This window comes from Meriones unguiculatus, chromosome 16, assembly GCF_030254825.1.
Source record: "Meriones unguiculatus strain TT.TT164.6M chromosome 16, Bangor_MerUng_6.1, whole genome shotgun sequence".
In the NCBI taxonomy this organism is placed as follows: Eukaryota; Metazoa; Chordata; class Mammalia; order Rodentia; family Muridae; genus Meriones; species Meriones unguiculatus.
In genome coordinates, this window is record NC_083363.1 from 6,460,097 (window position 1) to 6,487,954 (window position 27,858).

A 27,858-nucleotide genomic window follows, 5' to 3' on the forward strand; every position below is an offset into this window, starting at 1 on the left:
CCTGGAAGTAGGCAATATGCTTGAGGAGTGATGGCTGTGAGGGTGTGTCTGGGAGATTATAGTTCTAAACTACAGAAGGAGCATTAGCCAAAAAAAAGAATGTGGCTGCTTCAGACTCACTCAGGAGTAAGCAGAATGGATGTACTGACTTTCATGAGTGTTTTCTACCTACCTATTTCAACTCTTTTAAAAAAGCAAGCAAATTAAAGAAAACTACGAGAGCTATTTAATTGAACTTGACTTTTTAACTGTGCAAAGAGTTCCAAACACTTAAAGGCATTTTCTAATCTTTAATATGGTATCATCCTGAATAGAAGCTTAGGCATCAGACAGGTGGTGGTGTTTTTGTTTTGGTGTGTTTGCTTGCTACAAGACAGGGTCTCACTATGCAGCTCTGGCTGTCCTGGACCTCACTAGGTAAGAGGAGGCTGGGCTCACACTCACAGATGCACTGCCTGCACCTCCCGAGTGCTGGGATTGATTGAAGGCGCCATGCAGCACTGCACTGGGTTAAACAAGCATTTTAAAAACATCTCATTTTCTAAAGGGTTAAAAAAACAAAAACAAAAACCCCAAATGTTAACAAACTAAGAAAGAGTTCTCGCTCTTCCGGTCTCTCTGGCCTCCGCGGCAGAAGCAAGATGTGGAAAGGAGCGTCATCCTTTGGAAAGCGTCACAGTAAGGCACACTCATGCCGCTGCTGGGGCTCGAAGGCCGACCACCTTCAGAAGTCCACCTGTGGCGGATGTGGCTACGCTGCCGAGCTCAAGAGAAAATATAATTACAGTGCCAAGGCTAAGAGACGGAACCCTACCGGGACTGGGTGAGGCACCTAAAAACTGTCTAGCGCAGGTTCGGGCGTGGATTCCGTGAAGGAACGACACCTAAACCCAAGAGGGCAGCTGTTGCAGCACCCAGTTCATCTTGAGGCTTTCAGTCAGTCATAAAATAAATGATCTGCTTTCAAAAAAAAATTTCTTATTAAAATGTCCATATTTGGAAAGTAATACTCGGAGAGATGGCTCAGTGATTGAAGCCAATGGCTGCTCGTCCAGAGGACCAGGGTTCAATCCCCAGCACCCATGTAGCAGCTCACAGCCATCTCTGACTGCAGTTCCAGGGTATCAGACACCCTAACACAGACGTATAAGCAGGCGAAACACCCATGAACATAAAATAAGAATAAATTTAAATAAAAGGAAAGCAACACTTGCTCATTTCAGATTAATTTGGAAAATTCACAAAAATATCAGGAAGATAAGTGAGCAGCCAGCGGTGACCATAACTTGGTATATTTCTCTGTGATTCCTGTGATTCTTTTCCTTACTAAAGTCAAAATCATGATATATGTAGATTGCTTTCTGTCTTCCCACATAATACCTCACGGTATTTTTCATTGTTCTTCGAATGTTTCAGGTCTAAAATAATATTTGAATGCTTAACTGTCATTAGAATAGATTATGGCTATGTCAAGTTAACAATTTCCTCATTGGGTGTTTTTTGGTTTTTGGTTTGTTTTTTTTTTGCAACTGTAAAAAAGTAATACAAACAATCTGCAATCCCTGATTATTTTCAGGATATAGAGTACCACAGCACTGATATATATTTATTTTGAGATTATGTTTGCTCCGTGTGTGTGTGTTTGTGTGTATACACATAAGTGGGGAGGCCAGAAAAAGGTGTCAGTCCTAAAAGGTGAGCCACCCAGCCTGGGTGCTGGCAACTGAACTCAGGTCCTCTGCAAAAGCAACCGCTCTTGACACGGTCTCCGCCCCACTGTGGGTGAAGCCCTTGCTTCATTACAGCTCTAAAAGTCCTGGGTATTAGCACTTAAAAATATTCTGTAACATGGTAACATCAGTAGGCCTCTATTTTTCTTGGGGTTGGGGGGCTTCAAGACAGGGCTTCTCTGTGTAGCCCTGTCCTGGAACTCGTTCTGAAGCCCAGGCTGCACACTTTCTCTTAACTAGTGATCAGATCAAACGGAGTCATTTTCTCCATCAAACAGCGCTGCCTGGTTGAGCGTAGTGAACTGCCACTAGCTGGCCTTTCTGTGTCTTCTGGGTGTCATTGTTCCCTTGCTGTTACTGCTCAACGTGCCTATCACTAACATGCTCCATTAGCTGCCTCGTACTTAAGCATGCGACTTAACACACTATGTAAAACTGTAGAGAAGGGCTCCCAAAGGCAAACGGCTCAGATACGCTGCTGATGATCACAGGTGAAAAATACCCCCCTGTATAGGCAGGACAGCATGACCATGCGCAGACTGTACCCGCTCCTTTGTAAGGCTGTTAGGTCGCACTCCTCTCTGAAGAAACCAGAATCTAAGTCCAGTGGTTTAAGCAGGGCAGTACTGACCCCTAGGGGTTATTCTGGAAATGTGTGGGGTCATTTTCAGTTGGTTTTACTAGTGGTATTTAGTGAATAAGAAATAGAGACCTTTGGGGGAACTCAATGACTGGCTCTTTGGTCTCCCCACCCCCGAAGGGAGGAGCAGTCCTGTTAGGCCACAGAGGAGGGCTTTGCAGCCAGTCCTGAAGATACCTGCTAAAACAGGATCAGATGAATGGGGAGGAGGTCCCCCTATCAGTGGACTTGGAAAGGGGCACGGTGGAGATGAGGGAGGGAGGGAGGGACTGGGAGGGAATGAGGGATCGGGACACGGCTGGGATACAGAGTTAATAAAATGTAACTGATAAAAAAAAAGAAAAAGAAAAATAAAATAAAATAAAAAAAGAAATAGAGACCTTTGACATCCCAAAATGGTTGGCATGTCCCATCCCAGAGTATTCAGATAAGTAAAAGCTGGATTTATTTTTTCCTCTCAAAGAAGTGATAGGTGATTCCCCAGTTTGGGGCTTCACATAATTTTCTTCTGAAGAGTACAGTGAAGAAAAGGAGGTACGTACGAAGAGAAAACACTTCTCTCAGAGAAACCTGACAAACATAAGCTCAGCAGGCCATGAGTTAAGAGGGCATCTCACCTGCGTTGTGGCCTTCCACCTAAACATACAAAACCTCACTTTCATCGTCATACAAAATCAGAAAACCCCAATTGCGAAACAGCCTATAAAATACCTAACACCTCATAATATTGTTGGTCTTGCAGAACAGAGATGAAAGTTCGGCTACGGAGCCTTGGGAAGCGTCTTTAGTCCTCTATCTAGACAGGTGAGGAAGACCAGGTTTCTTTCACCAGACGCCATTGACCACACGGGGCACTCAGACTGGTGTCAGCCATCTTTGATGTTTATAGACCCAAAGAGAAAAACATTAAGTGATGGGATGAGCAAGCTGGAGACATGTGGAGTTCTTTCTGGCCAACTGTCTGCACTGCTTGCTTTTGGGCCTTTCCATGAACCAACAGCATCTCGGGAGCACAGCCCTCTCCGCAGACATGTTGTCAAGTTCTGTGTACTATGCTACGGACAGCTCTGGGGTCCTACTCCCCCAAATGACACTCGAGATGAGCTCTCTACAAGGCAACTCCCTTCTGGTGGAGCCTTCTGGAATGGGGAGAGCGTTCTGGCAAACTTCTACCGTGTGGGGACATAGACAGTGACAGTGCCTTCACCAGACACTGCATCTGCTGTTGCTTCACCTTGAATATTTCAGCCTCCTGCAGTACAAAAAAAAATAAGTGTTTCTGTCACCTGGTCTACAGTACTTTTGTTACAGCAGCCTAATTATGACCAAAATCATGGTCCAAATGCTCCATGGGGACGCCACGGTGATTCTTCGGGCCCTGGCTTTAAGCAGCATGCCGTGGCAGTCCCAGCACACATGGGCAGGTCTGTAGCACTCTCAGGGACTGAGTGCTAGCAGAGTATTGCTGTCTCACTATGGGGCAGCAGAGTCCCACGCCCCCATCCATTCTTCCCGGGCAAGTGTATTTGAAAGTGCACTGTTCTAGTTCCTGCCAAGGCCTGGCCACGGACATTCCCCCCCAGTGCATACAGGAATGAACTTAAGGAAGGACGATTACCTTTTGGCAAGATTCACTTAGCAAGCAGTTTCCCCAGGTGCCCCCCACCCCCTGAAATAAGGTTCAAATGGTTAGATGAACTGGGTAGGCCCGGTATCACAATCCACTTGGTGATTTGGGCACTGGACATTTGAAACTGGCTGTCGTAAAGCCCTGTGGCCCGCCTTTTGATATCTGGCCTTTCTTCTGAATGTACTTAATTGCCCTGAAATCCTTTAATTCATTATTTTCTTTCGCAGAGTTCTTCAACCATAGAAACTACCTGGCTTACAGTCTGTACAGAATTGTGTGTGTCCCTGGTTCAGCGTGAACTTAAAAGACCTTTCAAATTCTTTCAGCCCTCAAGTGCAACCTTTTATACAAAGGACTCACTACACAGAACTTTACATATTAAACAGCGTTAGTTTTATTTTAGTCTATGATTTGTTTAAACTGCTCACGTAAATCCATTTCACCCCAAAAAGAACTTGACATTGTCCATCCACGTTTTCCACTATAGCCTGCAGAACATTTCCGTGTTGTTTGACCTCAAATTGGGTTTGATCCTTCAGTCATAAGTTTTCCAAATTGCCTCTTAGAATCCATCACTTGTCAGTCAGCAGGGACGACCACAGAACTCCTGATGTCTGACTTATCACTGAACGTACTTATCCTAAGTGCTCACAAGCTTCATGAAGACCCTGGGGGAGCCTCACTCACACAGGGAGCCCCTAGAGCAGCCTTGTACTATAGACGTCTGTGCTACTTCTGCTAGGATGTTCAAGCCTGAGAACCAAGGGCACAAAGTCAAACTCACTGCAAGGTTCCCAAGAGAAGACTAACAAGGAAGGTGCCGGGACGCATAATCTAGCTCCAAGAAACGATGACACCTGAACGCTCAGGCCCATCAGGCTACTTTGTCGTCTAACTGCTTGCTGTTCCCACATAACTGCAGTATTCATTCACATAAAGCAGGCCACAGCCTCGCCCACTGTCTAAGCACCTGGTAAAGTTAATCCCCTCCTCCTCCTCACTCCCAGAAAAGTTTAGTTAGTCCTTGAACTTTGAAAGTACTTTATATATATACAAATAAAAAATAATTAGGATTTCCATCGGTGTCCCTGTCAGCATGATTCAGAACTGCTCGGAGGAATACCTTCTCTTTGTAAGATAAACACTATGCTGTTTGAAGTACGCACAAAGTTCCATCTTTCAGTGTTCTTTACTTTCCATTATGAAAAGTCTTTTCTGAGGAACTGAAACCCCAGAAGGTAGCAGTCCCCAGAAAAAGAAACGGTTAAAACAAAATTTTAAATGATGAATCAGAAACAGACTTGAGTCATATTTAAGAGACAGGCGGTAGCAAATGTAGTCTCTAAAGGGAGCTGTTCTAATTATTATCTAGAAAGTAAAGTCACACAACTTCGTCAAGGTCGTAAGATAAACTGTGGCTTGAAAATTAGGATGACTAAACAGGAGGGGAAGTTTTTCAAAAGCCGCTGGAACAGGACAAGGAGAAGGATTTCAGAGCGATTTGAACTGGAGCGAAGATCCACCAGTCTTTGATGTGTCTGGTGCCTCAGCATCTTGAATTACGCTGTTTCTTGTCCCCATTGTCACCACACCTCAAAGGAGCATTCTCACAGAATTAAATAATCGCTGCTGCTATTTTGTTAGGATTCAGAATCTCAATCCAGTAGCCGTCAGGATCCTGAATGAATGCCAGACCTTTCATTTTACCTGTATAACGAAAACTTCTCATTACTAGAGAGGCAAAATTAAAAAAAAAACAAACAAAAAACCCATCTTTATTACAATTGTAATCCGCACTTGAATGAAAAAACATTGTCGACAGCTTTCATTCTAAAAAGTTTGCGTTACAGCGGTACCACATTTATCCTAATGCCTGGACTGCGACCTTCCAGGAGCTGGAAACAGCTCTGTTAAGTGCCAGGTCCTTGCCTCACTTTGAGATTACCATGTCGCCAATCACAGAAATCATTTAGGAAGGGAAAGAAGATAGAGGTGTGCTCCAGGGAGCAGGCAGTGTGGCCTCTGCACACAGCGGAGACCCCAGAGGCCTGGGTCATGGAAACCCTATTAAACAATGTACTAGGTAACCAAAGCCCTGTCAATGCGACTGTGACTCCTGGGGATTGTAACCGAGATGGAGTTCTTCACTTAGATGTATGAATGTGGCCCAGGAGATTGATTTATTTGGGGACTAGGATGCTGAATTCATTTGACTCTTGTGTCTGCCTCCTGACCCCAAGGTCAAGGAATACAAATAGGGGTGAAAAAGAGAAGGTGGAACACAGTTAAGCAATCTCTGGAGTGATGATGGATGAGTGGGTGAGCATGGTAGTGGTGATGTAACCTGACCCATAGAGAAGGTAGCTCGGAATCAGAACTTAAGTTCTGAATGTGTGGCTGTGCGGGAATAAACAGGATGTTTGCTGCCACCTCCCCAAGGCAATCAACTCCCACCTTTCCACTAGGGAGGGCTCCACTGATTCCCAGATGTCCTCAAGAGTGAAGGGGGACACAGAGCTTGTCTGGTGAGAAGGCCGGAAAGAGTAAGCCTGCTGACCTCCTGTACTCTCCCCCTATATCCACAACAGGGCCAGATACAGTGGCTGAGGGGGAAAAGCCTCTGATAGGAAGAGCTGTCATTTCCAGCAGCAGGAAGCTCGGGCCCAGGGCTTATCCAGCCAGTCTTCCTGAGCTCACAGGGCTCCTTAGGGACTAGTCTGCCCGCCACGTGGCCTGATGGATTACAATGGGTTACAGTTGTTGGAAAAAACAGCTCAGAGGCCAAACTAACATAATCTAGGAACATAATTATATATAGAGAAACACAAGCAGAACAATGGATTATAGATTTGAATTCAACATGAAATATTATGTTGACGTAATATTGGACAAAACAAAACAAACAATGGACAAAGGGCTATTAAGATGTGTATAAGTGATGAGCACGATGAAGTATTACTAAGACAAAGAAAATGTTAGGTAGCCAAGGACTGAAAACGGTAATGACTAGACAAATCAGGAGGTCAGGCTTCAGAGAGGGACCCTGCCTCATTAATTAGAGTGCAGCGTACTCGGGGGAGATGCCCGCTGTCAACTGAGGCCTTACACGTACATATATACACCAAGCAAACACACCACACACAGGCACAAAGAAAAAAACTGAAAAACTCAGGATAGATAATGTGGAGGAACTGGCAAACCAAAAAGCTCCCAGGAAAAAAACAATATAAAGCACAAAGAAACACTACTTGATCAAGGGCTCTTGCATGCAGAATGACATTAAAGGCGGTGTTTCCCAGACTGAAGAAAATGAACCTGGGCTTCTCGGCAGAGCTCACCTGCCTGTGTCTCGTTCCCATGCGTCTGTCTCAAAAATCTAACCTCAAAAACTTTTGCAAATTGTCCTGGTTGAGGCAATAAGGAAAAGTCTGAAAAATGCTTCAAGAGAGAAATGGAGAAAAGATTTCAAGATACCATACTATAGTATCTTTGAAAAAATGGAAGACCAAAGAAAAAGAAAAGAAAAATCAATAAACCAACCCAGGTGACAGCAGGGATGTGAGCAGAAGGGAAGCTGCTTTCTTACTGAGGAGACTCCTTAGCAAATGCTTTACTTGAAACAATTCTATTGAAATGTTTTCTTTTTCTCTGGGTTTTTGTGTGTGTTTGGTTAGTTGCTTGGTTTTAGATTTTCTGTTTATTTTTTTGGTGATGGGAATTGAATCCATGGCCCAGTGTGTGGTAGGCAAGGGCTCTACCAATGAACTACTTACTGCTTCAGCTCATGAAATGTCTCAAACTAAAATAGCAACTGAGTTTGGTGGCACACTATACTCTGGAGGCTGAAACAGGAAAATCACAAGTTCTTGGGCAGCTTGGGCTACACAGCAAGAACCTATTTCCAAAGTTTAAAAATAAATTTTAAAAAAATTATGGAGGTAAGAACAAATCTAAGTATAATAATGATGATACAATAAATCCTGATGTATGCTATTTCAAGACACATATCCAAAGCATTAGCATAGATAATTATATAAAAAATGAAAAATACCCGTTATTCACTAATTAAGCTGGCAAAGTTATATTACCAACAATGTCCACTTCACAGAATTCATTTAGGAGCACCTAGCTACACCCAGAAATCTAGAAAGCCAGAAGCCAATGAGAGGAAGTGGCGGGCTAGGGAAAAGGAGGTGGGGTTTCCATGGCTCTCCAGATCCTACATCTATTCCCTGGTGAAGCCAGACAACATGGTCTTTGCATTCTCTGGAGAGAGGCAGGTACTCTCGATGCGTTCGTCTGCCGCTAGACCTGCTGGAAAGAGCCTCCCGTCACCTGATCCCAACAGCCATGTAGAGGTGTTCACCAAGCACAGCTGTCCACACAGTGAGCAGCAGACTGACTCACCGTCGTCTGGTTTCTTCACAAACTTGACGCCCAGTTCTTCAAATCTCTTACAGGCACTATAGACATCAGGAACAGCTATCCCAATGTGACCTTTGGTGATGACATTCCCGCAAAAAGAAAACAGCATAGAAAAGAATATTACCCAAGTTGTACCCAAGTGCCACAAATGGCTTCCAAAACTTACTTCAAAACACAAGGCTCTGGAGAAAGAGTTAACTAGGTTCAAAAATCTATATACCTAAGAACTAACTGCTGTCTGACTAGCTGGTTATGATGAAATAGTTGCTTTGAATTGTTATTTTAAATAAATCAATACTGGCTAATGCATAGTTCAACCTGTCTGTTAGAACAATCTATGCCAAAAAAGTTATCATGTATTCACATTTAATGGGTTACCTGTCGGCATCACACAACCAAAGCTTTCATTGTGTCATCTTGACAGGATAGCTATTTTAGATTTACTCATTTTATGTGTAATGAGTATTTGGCTTGTGTGTATGTATACGGACTGTGTGTGTGCTAGTGCCTGGCGAGGTCAGAAGACGGCACTAGAATTACGGATGGCTGTGAACCACAGTGTGGGTGCTGGGAACCAAGTCCGGCTCCTCCACAGCTACAGCAGTGTTCCCACCACTCATCATCTCTTCAGCCCCTCGACAAGGCACCACCAGAAAATGGGGTTGCTATTAGCCATGGTTACCGCTGTTCTTAACTGAACACTCTCCGGGAGGGAGATGGAGGCACAGCTTAGCAGTAGAAGGCTCGCCTGCCACGTGGGAGGCCGTGGGCTCTACCCCTTGCCCTACCAGCTTTACTGATATAATGAGAAAGTAAACACAATGTTTGGACTAATACTAAAATTAAATAGCTGCTAAATAAATTTCCAAGAAATAAAAAAACCATATCGCTAACAAATTATGCATGAAAATTAGGTCACTCATGTCCTAGGCTTACTGTCAGAAGAGGGCATCAAATTCCCTGGAACTAGAATTAGGGATATTGTACACCATGCGAAATCACACACATTCACAAACATCACATACAAGGAGGCAAACATACCAAATCCCCGAGGGTCCGAGTTGCCATTGTGGTAACTCTGGGTCTCATCATCTTCAGTGCCCCAGTTGCTACAGAGGAAAGGAAAACAATCTGTGATGGCTGCTCTTAGTTGTCACCTTAAGGGATCTAGAATCAACCCAGTAGATGTATCTCACAGCGTGTCTTCCGGTGAATTTCCAGGGAGGAAGACCCGCTGTCAACATGAGTAAGACCGTCCAACCGTCCTGCATCGATTGCTGCTGCTGCTCTCTGCTAATAACAGACTCGACCTTGTTGGCCTTCTGTCATGGATTTCATACCAGTGGTTCTCTAGGAAGCTCCAAGCCTTTTCCCCCCGGCTCAGGACAACTGAGGCATCCTGCACTGTGGATGGAGCAGCTGCTGGGCTCTCTGCTTCTCCAGCATGCAGAGAGCCACTGACGAGACTACCCACCTCTACCATGTAAGCCATCTGATGGTTCTGTTTTTTGAGAGAAAGAGCCTTGCCTTGAGAGACCAAAGGATAAGCAGCGATTGTTAAAACTATGTAGAGTAGGTGTGGTATAGTAGTAAGTTCCCTGAGGGGAGAGCTACCTAGCTGCATTCTTTCCCCACCCACTAGAAATACAGTTGCTAGGAAACTGGACCCTCCCCCTAGGGAGGGACACCTGGTTATTAATAGTCTGGGAACCTTCCTATAGCCAATCGATTCAAAATGTAGCACCTTGACCAATAGATGCTTGCCAGGCAGGAATTGCCCCTGCCTTGGGCATGCTGGGATGGACCAGAATCTATAAATCACCCCACTAACCTGGGCGCGGCGCGCTCAGCTCTCACCGCTTTGGTGGTGGGTGCTGTGTAGGCCCGAGCTGTAGCTTGTAATTTTCAATAAAGAGACCCTCATGTGTTTTGCAACGGAGTCGATTCCTGGAGACCTTTTGGGGGCTGGCGAACTGGGTATAACATTTGGAGGTTCCACCGAGATTGCAGGCTCCCCCAAGACCTCAGGACTGATCCAGAGGGTCTCATTGCCAGCTGGTAAGTGTCGTGTCTGTCTCAGTCTCCGTCATTGTTGCTTTGTGCGGTGTGCAGTGTTCCACTGGTACCTATTTTCTGAATTCTGTTCTGCCTCGAGGCATCTGTATGAGTGACTAATGTGATTTGGACAGACGTGTCAGAAAATCACAGTCACTGAAGTTGGGAGAGACGTCCCCCAACTTCATCAGTATCTGGAGGTGGTCTAAAGCCACCCACCACTCTGAGGCTTTTGTGGCAGAGGAGCCGAGTGGTAATCTGGAGGTCTGTTTTCACAGTACCTTACCCAGGAAGGGACCATCCTGGAGGAATTTCTGTAAGAGTCAGTCAGTTTTAGTCCCGGGAAATTTGGCCAGCTGGTGGATGTTTTTGTCTCAATGTCTCTGCAGTATTTGTCTGTCTACCTTTTGTTTTCTGTTCTGAAAGGCCTCACGAAACTTGTTTAAAATGTGTGCCTGTGCGCTTTATTACAACAGCCTCAGATAACAACTTAGAGTCTCTGAAGAGCCTATGAAGGGGATCTCTCTGAGGCCTTACTCTATATGCACGGTCCTATTCCACAAACACTGAATTTCCACCTGCAGAAAGGGCGAGCTGGCAAATCTAGATTAAAAAGATGCTCAGACTCTGGCACCTGGATAAGAGCAAGAATAAGATCACAGCAGCTGTCACTTTCTACACTAAGTTCTAGATGTGTCATCAAGTATCAAAACAAATCCATGGACTAGATTCTGAGATGGCCACCGAAGCAAGTCTTTCTGAATAAAGGGATACATACTAACACAGGCATACTGCGTCAAAGGCGCCTTTGTTAGTCCCTTAAAAAATGCAAGGAAAAGTGTAAAGAAATTAAAAGAAATGGGCAATCCTTAATTCTGTGCTTTTAAATGATGAGGTTATAAAAATGCCTTAAAATTTTGAATGTTTGTTATTGTTATTATATTCTATAGCATTTCTGGATCAAAAACATAGCAAAATAAGAGCACAAAAACGTGAATATCAGAAGATCTTAAAAGAATCTTTAAGTTACAAAATTAATAAACTATAGTTTGGCAAGTCTCTCTGAAGTGTCAGGGTCTTAATATTCTCCCAAAGAAAATGTTCTCTTTGTCCTACAGATAACCTAAGAATAACACAAAGACTTTAAAATATTGAAAATTACCAGGCAGAGGTGGCGCACACTTTTAATCCCAGCACTCAAGAAGCAGAGGCAGGCAGATCTCTCTGAGTTCAAGGCCAGCCTGGTCTACAGAGTGGTTCCAGGATAGCCAGAAGACACAGAAAAACCTAAAATCATATACCATGATTGTGGTCGCCAAAACCCTAAATAAATAAATATTGATTTAGACTGCTGGGCACACACACAAAAAAAATTAAATTAAATTAAATTACAATACCTTACGAAAAACTAGGATATATAAAGAGACAAAAATGCATACGCACTGTGTCAACTCCAGTGTAGCTTTTCTGGAGAACAACCATGCTACTCTTTCATTCTTATCCTTGGGGATGTCATTTTTATCCTCGTAAGCTAAGAAATAGAGCGAAAACTTCATAGCAGGGAAATCTAACTTCTGGAGGAACCTGGAATTAGAAGAAAAGCCAGTCATTTACAATAGCAAACGCTGATTCATATTAAACACAACATAATACTTAAGTCCTACTAGGAATAAGGGCTATACGTAATGTAATTACCATAGTGATAAAAGCATGGGCAATTAGCGGGGAAAAGATCTCATTTACAGCTCTGTCAGTAAAGAACTTGCCACAGAAGCATGAAGGCCTTGAGTTTGAGCCCCAGCACTCGTGTGAAAAGCCAAGCATAGCTGTGTGTGCCTGCAATAGCAGTGCAGGGAAGGCCGAGACAGGCACAGCCCTGGGGGCTTGCTAACGAGCAAGCTTAGCAGGGACCAGTGAGGGCCCCTGTCTCAAAAACCAAAGTGCATGAGCTGGCGAGATGGCTCAGAGGTTAAGAGCACTGGCTGCTCTTCCAAAGGTCCTGAGTTCAATTCCCAGCAAACACATGGTTCACAAACATCTAGAGTGAGATCTGGGGCCCTCTTCTGGCGTGCAGGTATACATGCAGATTTAAGTGTTCGGTTCTTAGGAAACAGCAACTAAAAGTTGACCTTGGCCTTTATATAAGGTGTGAAGTCTTCAGTGGTCAAGGGCCCTATCAAGGGCCAAGGCTTGGACCCCAGACATGTCCCTAGGCTCAGGATGACAAAGCCTTCCTGTAGTTCAGGTGACAATGCTAACAGTGTACTAGCCTACAAATAATAGGCCAGTATGTACAAAAGCTATCAACCTTAGCTTCCTCCAGAATGTTTACTGCCTGAGATTGCTGGCCTACAGGCATCTCCTAACTAAGACCAGCCCACCCGTCCACTGACACAATAAACACAATGAGGTTCCAGGTTGCTGCTGTAGTTGCTGCCGCTCCACTAGAGTGCTCACAGAGCACCTGACCCCAGCTTTCCTGTACCCGGTATGTTTCTTCGGCGTCTGTTCTTTCTTCATTCCCACTGCACCCCAAGGTGTATCGAGGTATGTAGGTCAGGGGTCTGTGAGTCATCAATCCTTTTTTAATGTTCTGTGAGACGTGACCTTACTGTGTAGCCAAGGCTAGCTCAAACTCACTAGATAGTGCTGGCTTCCAAGGGTGAGCAATTGTTCAAGTTTAACGAAATTTAGCTAGAATCACGGGGCTTATTTATAAACAGGGCAGCTATTTTAAGGCTTTGCTTCAGTGAACAATATAATACCTTTCCCTATCATTCTTTCAGGTAAACACATATGAGTTCTTCAAAGCCCACCAGGAAAAGAAACTGAGGGTGGGTGACAGGAGAGAAGGGCAGATTAATATCACAGAAAGGGTGAATGTCAAACAATAGGGGGGTTAAAGTCTCAAATACTGCAGAAAGGTGAAACAGGATTAAGACCTCAGAAAGGTCACAGGACGTGGAAAGCTCCTTCGGGAGCAGCTTCAACATGGCAGAGCTGAAGCAGGGGCCAGGAGGAAGGAGAGGAGTCAAGCAAGTGAGAGAGAGCAGCCAGCACCAGCTATGCAGATCTGATGCAGAGACAGTGACAACAGGACAAGCAAGGGAGCAGAGGGCAAGAAATGGTCTCCAAAGGTTTAATCATTAATCAGTCTGTAGGCTTAAGAGAGTGTCAGTGGGATGAGGGGAGGCGTGGCGGGAAGAGCGAAGAAGTCCCGAGGTTTTAAAGGAGATAAGAAGTTACAGTTTGTTAAGTAAGATCACACACAAGCAGAACAATACACGTAATATAATTTTTTATTACTGAGGATTAATTATGCTCCGAGATGACCCTGTTCATACTCGAGAGCATGTGCCTGAAGCCGAGAAGAAGCAACACGCCTGTGTGTGCGTACACACAGGCACATGTACAGGCAGTGTGCAGGCCATGTGGTTGACGCAGGGTGTCCTCGCTCAACTGCTGTCTACAGTCTTACACGCACCTTTCGACCTCACAGACAGTGTCAGTATGTGACCCTAGCTGGCCTGGAAGTAGGCCAAGCTGGGCTCAACTCAAAAAGATCCTGCCTCTGCCTAGTGAGCGTACAGGAAAGGCTCAGAATCTTTGTCTCACCGGCAACAGGACTGCAGGTACGTATGTCATGGCAAGCACTTTACCAACTAACGCATGCCGCTGCACCAGAGTTCTGTCCAATCTTTTATCTACTTATCCCTGTTGCCAATATGCCTGGACCACTAGATTTATGGATCAATTAACCACATATAAATTTACTCCATAAGGATCAAACACCTCAAAGAGAACCATCAGGAAAGCTATCTCTGCCCCTACGAAAGTGAACATGCCAGACATAATGACCAATCAGATGGGAACAGAAGCAAAGGAAGCAGCTTGCTTTCCACGGAGGAGTGAATCCAGCTGGGTGGGTGTCAAGTTGCACCCTATCCAGGAGCTCTTTAAAAACAGGTCAACAGTGGAGTCAACTGCACATGGACTCAGCTCTGCCGAGTGCCGGCTGTGGGGTCTGAGACCAGAAATTAGTTTCTTAGGACCTAAGCTATGTGAAAGCGATCTGCTGCAAAGACTCAAGGGAATAACAGGCTTGGTGCCTGGCCAACAGCATGTATCCGGGAGATTTGCTTTCACTCTGTCTAGTTCTTTTGTTTGTTTGATCGGTTGGTTTGGTTTGGTTTTGGTCAGGCTGGCCTCAAACTCCAGAGATCCTCCTGCCTTTGCCTCCCAGTGCTGAGATTAAAGATGTGCACCACCACCGCACAGCCAGCTCTGTCCTTTAAATCCGCTGTTCATACATGGAAAACCATTTTTCTGGAAAACACACACACACAAGAAACCAAGCAGTTTGGAGAGAAGAGAGCTAGTCCTCTTTGATTTTTATTTTTCAGAACTGGCCACATTTTCTAAGTATACATAATACAGCTGTATTACTTGAGCTGTTCTACAGTTGGTGGAAAGGAAAGGTGGTAAATTAAAGATTGTTTCCTTTACTTGTTTATGTGTCATCAAAAACCTCAAGCTATTTGAGGAAACAAACAAACAAACAACAACAAGAGCCAAATTATCCTTTATACCTGAATAAAGCTGATGGAAAAGAAAGCTTGGCGCATCAAAACACTCAGAGGATCACAAGCCCTGGGGCAATGGCATCTTTAGCAAAAGAGAATACAGCCAGCCGTAGACATGAACCAGGAGCTGGCTTAAATAAATCCACTCACATTCTAAATGCTATGTCCTGACATTCATGAGTTCAGAAGCAAATGGAGCTAAAGTCAGTCCGAGCATTTGAAGGGTCTGAACAAGGATGATTTATTTGGCCAGCTCTCGGGCAGAAGGGAAAATGAAAATGTATGCCTTCTCTTTTGTGGTCCTTGAGCCTGGTCCTCATACAAACAGAACTTAACCAAAGCCATGTTCAGTCAGGCCTCCTTTCAGGCTCCTGTACCAAACATTTTCTGTTAGTTAAACCAAATAAATAAATAAAAGTTGTTTTCTGTTTTGTTTTTTTACATTTATTTCTGTGAGGAAGTGAGCATGTCCATGGCACTGACAGGGAGGTTTGGGGACAACTCTGGGGGTCTCAGTTCTCTCCTTCCAACTCTGAGCCATATTCTCCAACACTGTGTTTTCAACATTAAGGTGCTAAGAAGTATTTTACTTACGTCAGTCCAAGAACCCTCGTATAAAAATCCAGGGACTTCTTAGGATCCTTAATTCTTAGCATCGTTTGCTGCAGTAGAAAATCCTAAGGAGAAACAATACCATACATGAAAAGTCTAACTTTCAACACACTTATTAGCGGCTTTCACCATGCTTTCTATAACTAGAACAGCTTGGCGTTGCGATACAAACAGAACACAGGAAGAGAAACCCCGTCTCCAGCCTCAGAGCACCTCCAGGAAGCAGTTCCCACACCAGCACTCACACTCCCAAGCTCTCTGCCCAGGGTTGGCCATTTGCAGGCTCCAGGGTGGGGCAGCTGAGGGCCAGTGAGCTGCCTTCCAGGAATGCCCTTCCACTAACAGTATTGGAAAAAGCTGGCCTTCCTGCTCATTAGTCCCTAAGGCTTAGGGGGAACTTTGTGGTTGTTTTGATTTGGTTTGGGGTTCTTGTGGCAGTATCTCACATAGCCCAAGCTGGCCTCAAACTTGTTGTGTTACTAACTGGCCTTGAACTTCCTGACCTTCCAGCTTTCACACAAGAGCTGTAGTTATGGGCATGAGCCACAGCACCTGCTTTAGTGACAATTCTGAAGTGACTCCCACATCATCCTTCTGAGGCTCCCCAGTGCCACAAAACAATTTTTTTTTCCTGGCACTTCCCCACTCCATGGGACTTGAGGTGACCACTAGCCTCTAAATAAAGTGCTAACAAGTGCATTCCTTCTCTAGCTGGATTTTGAGCAACCAAACAACTTTATTTGGCATAACAAAGACTCCAACTTCTATAATTTTTTCTTTCCCTTAGAGACAAGGTCTCATGCTGCCCCAACGAGCCTGAAACTCACTATGCGAATCTGAGCCAGCCTTAAACCCAGAGATCCATCAGCCTGACTCTACTTCCCAAGCACTGGGATTGAAGGTGTAAGCTGCCATGCCCACTCCGTAATATTTTTTGATGAATGTATAAACACCACCGCTGAATTAGTTAGAGAAGTGCCCTCCCTCTTGCCCTCCCAGAACTTGATGGCCTGAATCACATGACCCCTCTGCCTTTCCTTTTTGAGGATTCTTTTTAAACAGGTCAATCAGAAAAAGGTTGGATCCCAGCCAATGGGGAAAAGACAGTCACCATCTATCTGCCTTCCTGTAAAAACCAAAAGTGCTTCTGGCCTCAGAGTGCTTGCTAATAATTGGGTTCTGGTACATTCTTTTGTTTGTTTGTTTGTTCGTGAGGAGAGGTTTGAGACAGGGTTTTTAAAATTTACCAGGGGAAACAGGGTTTCTTTGTGTAGCCCTGGCTGTCCTGGTGGAACTCACTCTGTGGACTCACAGAGATCCACCTGCCTCACTTGCCTCCTGAGTGCTAGGATTAAAGGAGCGTGCCACCGCTGCCTGGCCAGTTCTGGAACACTCTTTGCTGAAAGAAACTGCCTTGAGAAGCTACTCTCACTCTTCCTTTGTGCCATATGTAGGTTCTCTGTGTCTATCAATTTACTGGTAACTATGTGACCTTATAAGGCCCTAGACTCCTGAAGAACCAAGAAGCAAAAAGGTACGCTAACATTTTTGTGAAAATCTTCAGTTTCCACAGAAGGTGTAACTGAAACAAGGGTAGACAATACATAAATTCAGTGTTAAATTACTAGTAACACTTTGGTTAGGAGCTGATTTCTTTAGGTAAGTAACCATTTTATTTTATGCTTCAGGGTTGCAAGTAGTCCAGGCTGGCCTTGAACTATATAGCCAAGGATGATCTTGAACTGATAATACTCCTGACTTTACCTCCCAAGCACTGGGATTGCAGGTGTGCACTACCACACCCAGTTCTGGGGATCAAACCCAAGGCCTCATTCCTGCCAACCAACTAAGCTGCATTCCCAGCCCATAATAATCTTAGGTATATGTACAAGTATTATCTACATTTTATAAATGAGAAGCATAAATGACACTGAGCAACTACACTAATTATCTAACCCTTGTAAATTCATGTTTTCTTCTACCACAGACACCTCTTACCCTCATCAGTGCTATAGTTATGGACTTAACACAAAAGGCCTAGAAGCTCTGATCACTCCTTTGCAGCTTTGACAGTTAACACTGTCAGTTTGACAGGATCTAGAAACAGCATGAGGACACCCCTGCACACGTCTGTGAGGGATCATGGAGATTAGGTTAGCCTCTGGGCCATCTGTGAGAGATTATTTAAATTAAGTTAGCCTCTGGACATATCAAAGGATTTTCTCTCTCTCTCTCTCTTTTTTTTTTTTTGAGGGTTTCTCTGTGTAGCCCTGGCTGTCCTTGAACTCAGAGATCCTGTCTCCCAAATAGTAGGATTAAAGGCATGGTACCACTGCCCCGCTTTTTTGTTACTTTGTTGTATTCCTTTGTCCCCTACTCCCTCACCCCCATCCCCCAGGCTCTGAGGACCAAACCCAGGGCCCTAAGTGCTCTACTAGGGAGCTAATCTTGATTAGGTTAATCAACGTGGGAATGCCCAGGAAAAATGTAGGCGACACCATTCCATGGGTTTAGGTCCTGGATGGACTGCACACAAAGAAGAAAACCAGCTAAGCACAAACATTCCTCACTCTGATTCCTGTCTGTTGCAGGAGATGATCACGCTATGAACCCCAAGCTTGTGTTATTTACTGGAAGAACTTCTTTAGTTGTTTTAGTGTGGCTCAGCCTTAGCACACACCTTTAATCCAAGAGCGTTCTGCTTGAAGACTGTGAACAGAATTAAATAATGTCAAACACAGGTCAAGAGGCAGAGCAAGCAACAGTTGACAATGTAGGATTATTAAGAAAAAAAACAGAGTAAGAGAGTCAGGAGTATGGATAGAGAGACACACAGGAAGTAGAAGGGCGGGACATTCAGTTTGAAGGAGGATTTTTCAGACAGTGTAGGAAAAGGAGGGATGTCCTTCTGGGCTGAGGCGGGTTTCACCCCAGCATCAGGCTCTCAAGTCTTCCTTGGTAAATCGACCAAGAGAGATTTTTGTTAAAAACAACATCTGTCTATGGCTGTGATGTGACCAGCTGCCTCAAGCTCTTGCCACCATGACCTCCCACCGTATTGGGGTGCAACTTGAACAACAACCCAAAATAAGCCCCTCCCCCTCCAGTTGCTTTTGTCAGGGTATTTTATCACAGCAGTGAGGAAAATAACGCAGCAGTGCACACCTTAAATCCCAGTGCTCGGAAGGTAGACGCAGGTGGATCTCTGTGAGTTAGAGGCCAGCCTGGCCTACAGAGTGAGTTCCAGGAGCGCCAGGGCTACACAGAGAACTCTGCCATGAAGAAGAAAGAAAGGAGGAGGAGGACGGGAAGAAGGAAGAAGAGGAAGGAGAATCACTGAAATACACTTTCAGTGGAAGTTTTGGTTTCCTTAAAAACTCAGTTATGTTATGTAAACATTTTTGTTTTACTCCCAAGTGTGGGATATGGGGCTGCCTTTAGTTTGTCCACAGCTGATAACTGCCCCGTGCAGGTCAGGGAAGGACATGGTCTTTACCAGCTGCAGTTAGTGGAATTCTTCAGGTATAAATACCAGGAGAGAGACAGACAGACCGACAAAGAAGGCTGCTGTTTCGCTGTTTGCTGGTTTGTTGGACTGCTAGATATACTGATGACTGAGACTGGGCTTGCTCAAGAACAGGATACCCTAACCAGCTGGAAATAGTCTAAAGAGGTCTACGTCCCCTTTCCCTTCTAACCTCCTTTCTCTCCTACGTAGGGCAGGGGGATTGGAAGGGAGGTAGAGGTATAAGAAACCCAAATAAAATAGATTACAAAGTAGTGCCAACAAGCAGTGCCCCACTTTGCTTACAGCAGAACCCTTTTTCCTCAACATGCTCCTGCCCAACTAAAAGCAAAAACCTACAAACTCCTTTTTGGTGGCGCTGTATTCCCTTCTCCTGGGGCAGCCCAGCACTCCATGCCCTGAATAAAGCTTTGCCTCTGGGCCTCAGTGCTGCTCTGGTGGTCTGGTTCTCTCATCAAGCCACATGGCACCCTGGCAGAAGGCAGCTGGATCAAAGCTCCATGTTTCTGGACCTAGGTTGCCTTTTCACATCCAAAACTGTCCTCCCCTTTGACAATCAGGTAAGAGCGATACAAGCAGCTCACTGTCCAGGCACTGACCTGGTTCTCCCCTCTCAACACAGCTATCAAGACACCTACAAAGTGACTCTGGGATTACAGTGAAACCACTTCCATGTCAGATGCTGGTCTAAGCAGAGACTGAAACAAGATCCTGAAACTACAAAAATAGCAAGCATCTCCCTCTCCCAGCAAATGTGAGTGCCTGCTGCTTCCCTGTCAATTACTGTGCTTTCATGGGGAGGCAAAGCACATGGAGAAGCTGATGTGCTGATGTGCACTTTTTGAGACCAAAGGCTTTCCTTGGCAGGTCCCACGAGAGAAAGCCAGCCTCTTACACCCCACTGGGCTTGGTTACTGGCCACTGCACTACAGCCAGCTCTTGGGGTGCGAGATGGGGTCGGGATGGGGGTGTTGCAGAAACAGTCAGCGCTAAACACTCCAGATTATCTTATCAAACATTAACTCAGGTTCTACTATAAGGGACTCTGAAGAAGAAATTAACTGACCAGATGGCCTTAAAATATGAAGATCAGAGTGGGAGAGACGGCTCAGCAACTAAGAGCACAAACTGCTCTTGCAGAGGACCTGGGTTCAGTTCCCAGAACCCCACACTGGGTAGCTTACAACTGTAACTCCAGCTCCAGGAGATCCAACACTCCTTCTGAACTCCACAGGCATTTACACTCACAAGCACATACCCACACACAAACAGGCATGATGCACATACTTAAAAATAAATCTTGAAAAAAAAAAAAAAAAAAAAAAGAGGGAGAGATCAGCCTTAGTTAGGTAAGTGGTTCAGTGCAATGACACGAGGCCTTAAAAGCATCAGGAGACAGAATAGGGTCAGAGACATGTCAAATAAGGTGAGGAGAGGTGTGTTTGCAGAGGATGTCAGAGAGAGTAAGCTATGGGGCCTGAGAGTTCACCACCACCACCATTTTGGCCACTGAGTATGAAAGACTGCTGACTTCTGTACCCAGAGAGTTGAATACAGGCCAGTCTTTGGTACTGTCATTTTTATGAAGCATCTCCTGCCTCGCTATTTTGTAAACACTGTTCTCCATCACCTTCTGATTGGTTAAATAAAGAGCTGAACAGCCAATAACTTAGGCAAGAGAGGAGAAGCAGGACCTCCGGCAGAGATAGGAACTCTGGGAAAGAATCAGGAGGTGGGCACAGTTGCCAGATAGATGCAGGAGGAAGAAACAGGGTGCCTGCTGGGACTGTAAAAGTGAGAGGTAATGAGCCACGTGGCAGGAGATAGGCCAGGCAAGTATCATCGGGTTAGACGACCTGAGAATCTGCCCAGGTATAGTGCCTCAGCTAATAATAAATATAAAAGGCCTCCATGTCATTATTTGGGGTGGTCCCACAGATAGTCCCATTTCTGACAACCTGCAAGGAAACTGGGGTGTCACCTGCAACACTAAAAGTGAGATCAGGCAACAGCCAGAGCTGGAAGCCGATGCTTCTCTAGACCTTCTAGACCTTCCCATGAGGAACGAAGATCTGCCAGTCCCCTGGCTTTGCACCAGTAGACTCCTATGAGACTGCTACATGGCTGTGAGGTCACACACTTTGCGTATTTGTGTAGCGCGTCCTTGTGTACGCAGGAGCTCATGCACAAGTGTGTCCATGTATGTGGAGGAGAGGACAATCGCAGGTGCTGTCAGAAGCTGTCTTGGGAGGCAGAGGACCTCATTTGGCCTGAGGCTGCCAGAGTGCTCCAGGGATCCACCTATTTCTGCCTCCTCAATCCTGTGCTTAGGAATGCACACCATTGTGCATAGCTTTTTTGCAACGGTCCTGGGGATTGCACTCAGGTCTCCCTGGCTGCATCAAACATTATTTGTCCTCTCTTCAGAATCACAAGGCATTTCTTTTCTCACAAAAAGGGAGGAAAAATATGTGAGAGGAATTATTTACCTACCTACCTATCTATTTAGATCTATCTATCTATCTATCTATCTATCTATCTATCTATCTACCTACCTACCTACCTACCTGTCTTTTTAGAGTTGGTAATAATATGGCTCTACAATTAAGATACTGAGGGAGCCAATATTTTGCTCAAACCTGTCCCATTTGTCTTCATCCTTTGGGAAAGACAATTATTCTGTGGCTGAGCTGAAGTACAAATTCAGTAATGTATGAAAGTACTTAGTAGAAAGCCTGGCCCAGAGCAAACCACTTTGTCTTGCCGCTATTGTTATAAAATGAGCCCAGAGGTCCTATTACACTATTACTTTTGGTTCCCAAACCTGCATTCCCCAGCCCAACCCTCTAAGCTCAGCTCTGAATTCCCACCCAGGGCCTAATCATCATACCCGCTTGTGCAGGGTATCAGGATTGCAGCCAGGGACAGGCATGGCTGAGAGGAATGCCTCAGCCACTCCTTGTCAGGCCAAGGGAGACAGGCGCTTGACATCTCCCTTGACATCTCCCTTGCTTCTTCCCTTAACAGTCTCCTGAATTCAATCATATCAAAAATTAAGGGGAACGGAATAGGTTCTAACCCAAGGCGAGCTAAGCATTCTACTTCCTTGCCCGCTTAACCTTCCTGGGAATCCTCCTTCTAGCCTTCCTAATAATCACTGCACAGCTCAAGTCATTTCCCTGGACTGCTCTGTACTTCTTGCAGGCTTATTCAAATGCAATTTGGAGTGACAGTTCTAGAAGCAAAAATCCTAAATTAAAAAAAAAAAAAAAAAAGAAAAAAGAAACCAATCCTGTTGGTATAATGTTCTTGTGGAATGTATACAATTTACCCGTGTTCATTCAAATGCTGATTTCTCTACCTCACTATCTGGTGTCAATCTGGACATTGCATTGTGATGTTTATTTTAAGCATCACCTGTCTCATTTGTGTAAACATGCCACCATTTGTTCTCTGTTTTGTCAATAAAATAACCAGCCAATGCTGAGCAATGGAGAAAATAGGATGGGACATCCTGGTCGGTAGGGGAGGACAGAGAACCAAGTGGAAGGAAGCTGGAAGAGAGATGGGGGAGGAGAGGACTTGGAACCAAGAGGAGAGATGAACCAGACCTAAGATCACCATTCAGCTTTCCCACATTATACTTGCTTTTAGTCATATCTTAGGTCTAGTTCATCTCTCCCACTCACTTCAAATTGTGGCATGTTTACACAAATGTGAGACAGGTGATGCTTAGAATAAACATCACAATGCAATATCTGAATTGAAACCAGATACTGAGATAGAGAAATCAGCATTTACATGAACAAGGGTAAACTGTATACATTCCACAAGAACATTATACCAACATTTCCCCCTTTAAGTCCAATAAAGAGCTCCTTTTCTTTCAATACAATAATAATTATAAAAGTTACAAAAACTATTAGGTAAGATTTACATGTGCAATGTCCAGTCCATGTGCATTTGACAATTTAGGAGACAGTATCTTTATTATCTACCCTATCTTGACAAGTTTAGAGTTCTATACCTAAACAAATTTTTATCCTTATTGGTATTACCTATATAAAAACTTTTTCTTAAATTCTAAAAAAATTAAACTTAATTGTGGAACTGTAACTATTTGGTCTTCAACCCCACCAGAGACTTGAGAAGGAATAAAATTAGCTACTTGAGTAACAGAAAGTGCATGTTAGCAGCTTTCAAAAATTAGAAAACTGACAGTTTGCTGCCTGAACAATCACCCAAAACTCTCTATCACGTTAACCAACGATACAATCCACTGGCTTCTCACTGCTTAGGAGTCTCACTGTGGACCAACGCCCACAGCACATCTGTCTACCGTCCACTTGTTCAACGTCTCTATCACTGCCCCCTAACACCGGTTATTCCAGTCATTTTCTCTGTCAAATGCTTATCACTTAGGAAAAGGCGTTATCTTCTCCCAACACATGTACATTTATTTCCATTACATGCATGTATAATAGAGTAGTATAACTCTAGCCTAGGAATGTGTCTCAGTCTCGGAGCACATACATGCTTAGCAAGTGTAAAGTTCTGGGTTCAACACATACATACACTCCAAGCTCACCAAGTAGGAACATTTGTAAGATGCTGAGAAAAATAAACATCATCAGTTTTCAAATGTTGAGTACCCCAATTATTGTTCTGTGTTCCCTCTCTTCAACCTACTACCTACACTACAGAAAATCACAACCTAGCCTTCCTGGACGTGACATTCAGGCTTCTCTCATGACCGGTCTCTAACTTGCCAGGCTAGCCCTGCTTTGTGCTACTCCCACCATAACCCAGGCTATACTGCACCCTTCCGCCACCCCACTGCTACATTCCGCTAAGATATTCCCTTCCCTCCCCCTGGAATCTCCCCTGTGCAATTCTGGGTGCGGCAATCCCTTCCATCAAAACACAGCCCACCACTGTCTGCTAAATACCACCCTGATTCTATCGCCACAGACGAGCATGACACATTTCATCTCACTGTGCCCTCACAGCAGCACAGCGTTCCTTTTGTGAGCCCCAGGAGCCCTGCCAAGATGGGAGTAATCAAGGATATGAGGATTCAAACGTAGGGCTCCAAATACCCTGTATCTGCATCACTCCACTGACGTGACCTGTGAAAACCCCCATCTCCTCTGTGCTCCCACTGTGACAGTTCATCTTCCCTGACAATTTGAAACTGGATTTAGAATCACCTAGAGTTTTGGAATTTAACCAAGGATGTGGGTGTGGGTGACACCATCCCATGGGCTAGGCTTTCAGAACAGATAAAAAGTCAGGCAGCCAGGCACCACACTCTCATCCCTCTGCTTCCCGGCTTCAAACACAATGTGACGGGCTACCTCATGCTCCCACTGCCATGTCTTCCCACCATCATGGAATGCGCCCCCGAAACTGTGGGCCAGAATAAATCTTTGCTGTTTTGGCAGGTATTCTGCTACAGTGTAACAGAAGTAACTAACACAGAGAATGCTTTGTGAAACCAAGGGCTCCTTAATCCCAAATCCATCAGAGTTGATGCTCGTTTGGCAACGAAAGTCCTCATCTTGTTTACGATAGTAACACCCCCCCAAAAAAAAATACCTTTCATGTTCTTGCAGTTTCTACACAATCAAGCTAACCTCCACTCATTGAAGGCCTTTTTGCCCCTGCCCTCTACAGCAAGTTCTACAATTATAGCTTTGAATTAAGAAGCAGAGAGGATAGGAATTGGGAGTGTGAGCTCCTCTCTGGGAGTCAACTCAGTACCTGTGTCATTATGAATGAACTTAAAACATCAGGCCAAGCACCTCAACAGGGCCAGATATTCTGTAATTCATTTTACAACTCCACATGGTACATCCATGACCAAACTCAACTAAATCTCAAAACGATAATTCCAAACCAGGAGGAATTTAGAGAATACAGAATGTAAATCAAAGGGCAAAGATGTAGACTTCATATTATTTTTAAAGCTCTCTCTGAGATTTTTATTTCATTCATTCATTTTTTGTTCGTTTACTTTGTTTTTTGTTTTTTTTTTGTTTTGTTTTTTTGATGCTAAGGATTGAATTCAAAGCCACACATGCTCTCTACCACACCACATCCCCAGGCCCTGCTACCTAAAATTCTCAGTTACCTAGGAAGTCAGCTGACAAAGAACAACACCCAGAATCTGGGTTTGCTTTGCAGGAAATAGCCCAGCAAGAGACGGTTGTGATGGAGCACCCTTAATCCCAGCACCTGGGAAACAGGCACTTGGATCTCTCTAAGTTTGAGGCCAGCCTGGTCTGTACTACAAGTTCCAGCCCAGAGAGAGAGAGAGAGAAAGGAAGAGAAGGAGGGAGGGAGGGAAGGAAGGAGGGAGGGAGGGAGGGAGGGAGGGAGGGGGAGGGAGGGAAGGAAGGAAGGAAGGAAGGAAGGAAGGAAGGAAGGAAGGAAGGAAGGAAGGAAATTTATGTGTTCATGCTTTCCTTCCTGCCTTAATTTTGTAGTGACTAAGACTGCTCCTAAGTACAGGCCTGGTGCTAGTCAAAGGCTTTGGCAATTACAGTGTGTCTCTCGAAGCACTCAAGGCAAAGAACAAGCAGGGACCAAAGTCCTACATCATCTATCGGCCCCTCCCAGAGGTCTGCATAAAGCCCACATTCAGTCTTCAAGGTACTTAGGAATGATGCGACTAAATGAATATATGCAAAGGTATTTGCTGACACAGATGACTACACAGGAATAAATCTCTCCACAATGTCTAACTTCTGGCCACGTGGAGACCGGGAGGCACCACACCTGAGTGAGTTTGGCCGACTGTTAAGTACAGTCGTGTTAAGTGAAAGCGTCTCCACGCCACAGATGACGCCCCTCACTGGTAGTAACTGCAAAACGAAGGGGCCAGAAGAAGGATGTCTAAGATTTCCTTCAAATCGAAGCCCTGTTACCTGTGATCGCTCCGCAGACTCACGGTGGATAGAAGTGTGGACTTGAGCCAACAGCAAAAGCCAAGCAAAGGCGGTTAAATTTGATAACCGCTGTAGTTTGAAGGAGTGGAAGTTGGGGGCAAGGCGACTACAGAAAATGAGTGCGGCTAGGAGGGACCCGTTACAGACGGGGCTCTTTATGCGAGTTCTGAAACTGCCTCTCTAAAGAGCCATGGTGCCTGACGGAGGACAACTACACCCACAGACACGGAATGCGTCCCTGATTTGGCCTGGCTTCAAGACACCGTGCCAGAAACAAACAAATTAACGCACATGGGAAGCAAGGGTTTTGAAATACGTTCCTGAAGAAGGGATCCCTCTGCACTGTCTCCCCCAATGGCCTTTAGCACCTTCTTCCCAGATTAACCCACTGCGCCTTAAGCCGGAGGCCTGCAGCTCCGGCCGGACCGGGTTAGGGTTCGGCCTGGTGGAGCCAGAACCCTAGGTCCGCTCCGGCCACCGAGAAGGAGGCTCTGCCGCCCACCTTGGTGCTGGAGTCCGGGTCGGAGCAGCAGCTGAGGGCAGCCTCATCCGTGAGGCCGCTGGACACGGGCTGTGGCTCTGCCATGGCCGCCCGAGAGGATCACCGAAGAGTTGTACCAGCAAACCAGCCGGGCACTCACGCTCCAAGGACCGTGGGCCGCTTCTGCTACAGACTGAGTGATGGGCCAAGGGGCGGGCGGCCGCGGCTCCCAGCCAATGGCGGTGCACATGGCTGTTGGCTTCCTGCTGATTGGCTCCCAGTGAATCCGGTTCGGTGTAGCAAAACTACACTTCCCAGAATGCCATCGCGCATGATGGCGGCAACGCTTCAAAAAGCGCGTTCCTCAATGACCTCATTTTGTTTGTATTTAGTTACAAAAGTTGAATAAGCACCCATTCCTTAGGGCGGCAGCTTCGTAGAAAATTTCAACCTGGTGAAAGTTACTCTTTTTAGAATAATTAAAGTTCGAGCTGGGAGTTAGTCTTTTTAAAGATTGTGTAAGAACTGAAGTTTGAATAAGCCAGGATAATTGAAAACTGTTTGTTTTAAAGTAACTAAGTTTAAGTATTGTTTCCACTATATTTTGGCGCCAGGAGTTTGGGGAGCCAATAGTTATTGGTCTTCGCAGAGCCTCCTTATTCAATTCTCCTTGTTGAGAATTGAATAAAATTTAAGTCATGGGTTGATTATGTAGTACACCAAACTACCTGAGAATGAATGGGGCTTTAAGGACTTGCTTCTACACACAGCTTATGTGAGTAGCCAGAACTGCTGGGATGTCACATCCGAAACTAAGTTCAAGATTGCAGGCCCTAGCAGAGCTAGGGACTTGTCAATAGCTGAACAACCTCTGTTGTAAGGTGACATTTGTCTGAGTCCAGACATCTCAAGAACAACTTCTCCATCTTGCTGGCTGGATCAAACTAAGTTCATGTTCCCAGGCCCAGGAACCTACTCCTAGCTGACTGAAGGAAACTCCCTTGCTCAACCCCTATGTCAAACCATGATTGAACAGTGTTGCAGCCCACCCCCGCTCTCTCTTGCTTTATGGTTTCATTCTTTAAATATGCTGTACAATGTTCCCTCAAGATCGGTAGATCAGCTCCCAGAGTCTATTCTGCAGCCCTGATCTATCAGTAATGGCTTGATTTCAATAAATGTTTGTCTTCTGCATTGACTTGGCACTTGATTTATGTTGGACTTAA

General features: G+C 45.0%; 2 protein-coding genes across 2 annotated transcripts; one reads left to right on the plus strand and one right to left on the minus strand.

The window, feature by feature from the left end:
- Positions 1-470: 470 nt before the first annotated feature.
- On the plus strand, positions 471-1,408 carry LOC132648213 (large ribosomal subunit protein eL37-like). Its single transcript, XM_060368930.1, is given in 2 exon segments — positions 471-822; positions 825-1,408. Coding segments are annotated over 2 exon segments (285 nt in total). The 5' UTR covers positions 471-641; the 3' UTR covers positions 929-1,408.
- A 2,962-nt stretch (positions 1,409-4,370) lies between these two features.
- Glo1 (glyoxalase I) lies at positions 4,371-26,842 on the minus strand. Its single transcript, XM_021652395.2, has 6 exons — positions 26,654-26,842; positions 15,658-15,740; positions 11,924-12,064; positions 9,467-9,534; positions 8,408-8,497; positions 4,371-5,707 (listed from the first exon to the last, which is right to left on the minus strand). The coding sequence occupies exons 1-6, from the start codon at positions 26,735-26,737 to the stop codon at positions 5,616-5,618; spliced, it is 558 nt and encodes a 185-aa protein (XP_021508070.1). The 5' UTR covers positions 26,738-26,842; the 3' UTR covers positions 4,371-5,615.
- Between the last annotated feature and the right edge of the window lie 1,016 nt (positions 26,843-27,858).

Coding starts and splice junctions, on each gene's coding strand:
- Glo1 (XM_021652395.2), bottom strand. CDS start 26,737: ATGGCAGAGCCACAGCCCGTGTCCAGCGGCCTCACGGATGAGGCTGCC. Junction 12,065..15,657: donor ACGAGGGTTCTTGGACTGAC/GTAAGTAAAATA, acceptor TTCTAATTCCAG/GTTCCTCCAGAAGTTAGATT. Junction 8,498..9,466: donor CTCGGACCCTCGGGGATTTG/GTATGTTTGCCT, acceptor TCATCACCAAAG/GTCACATTGGGATAGCTGTT.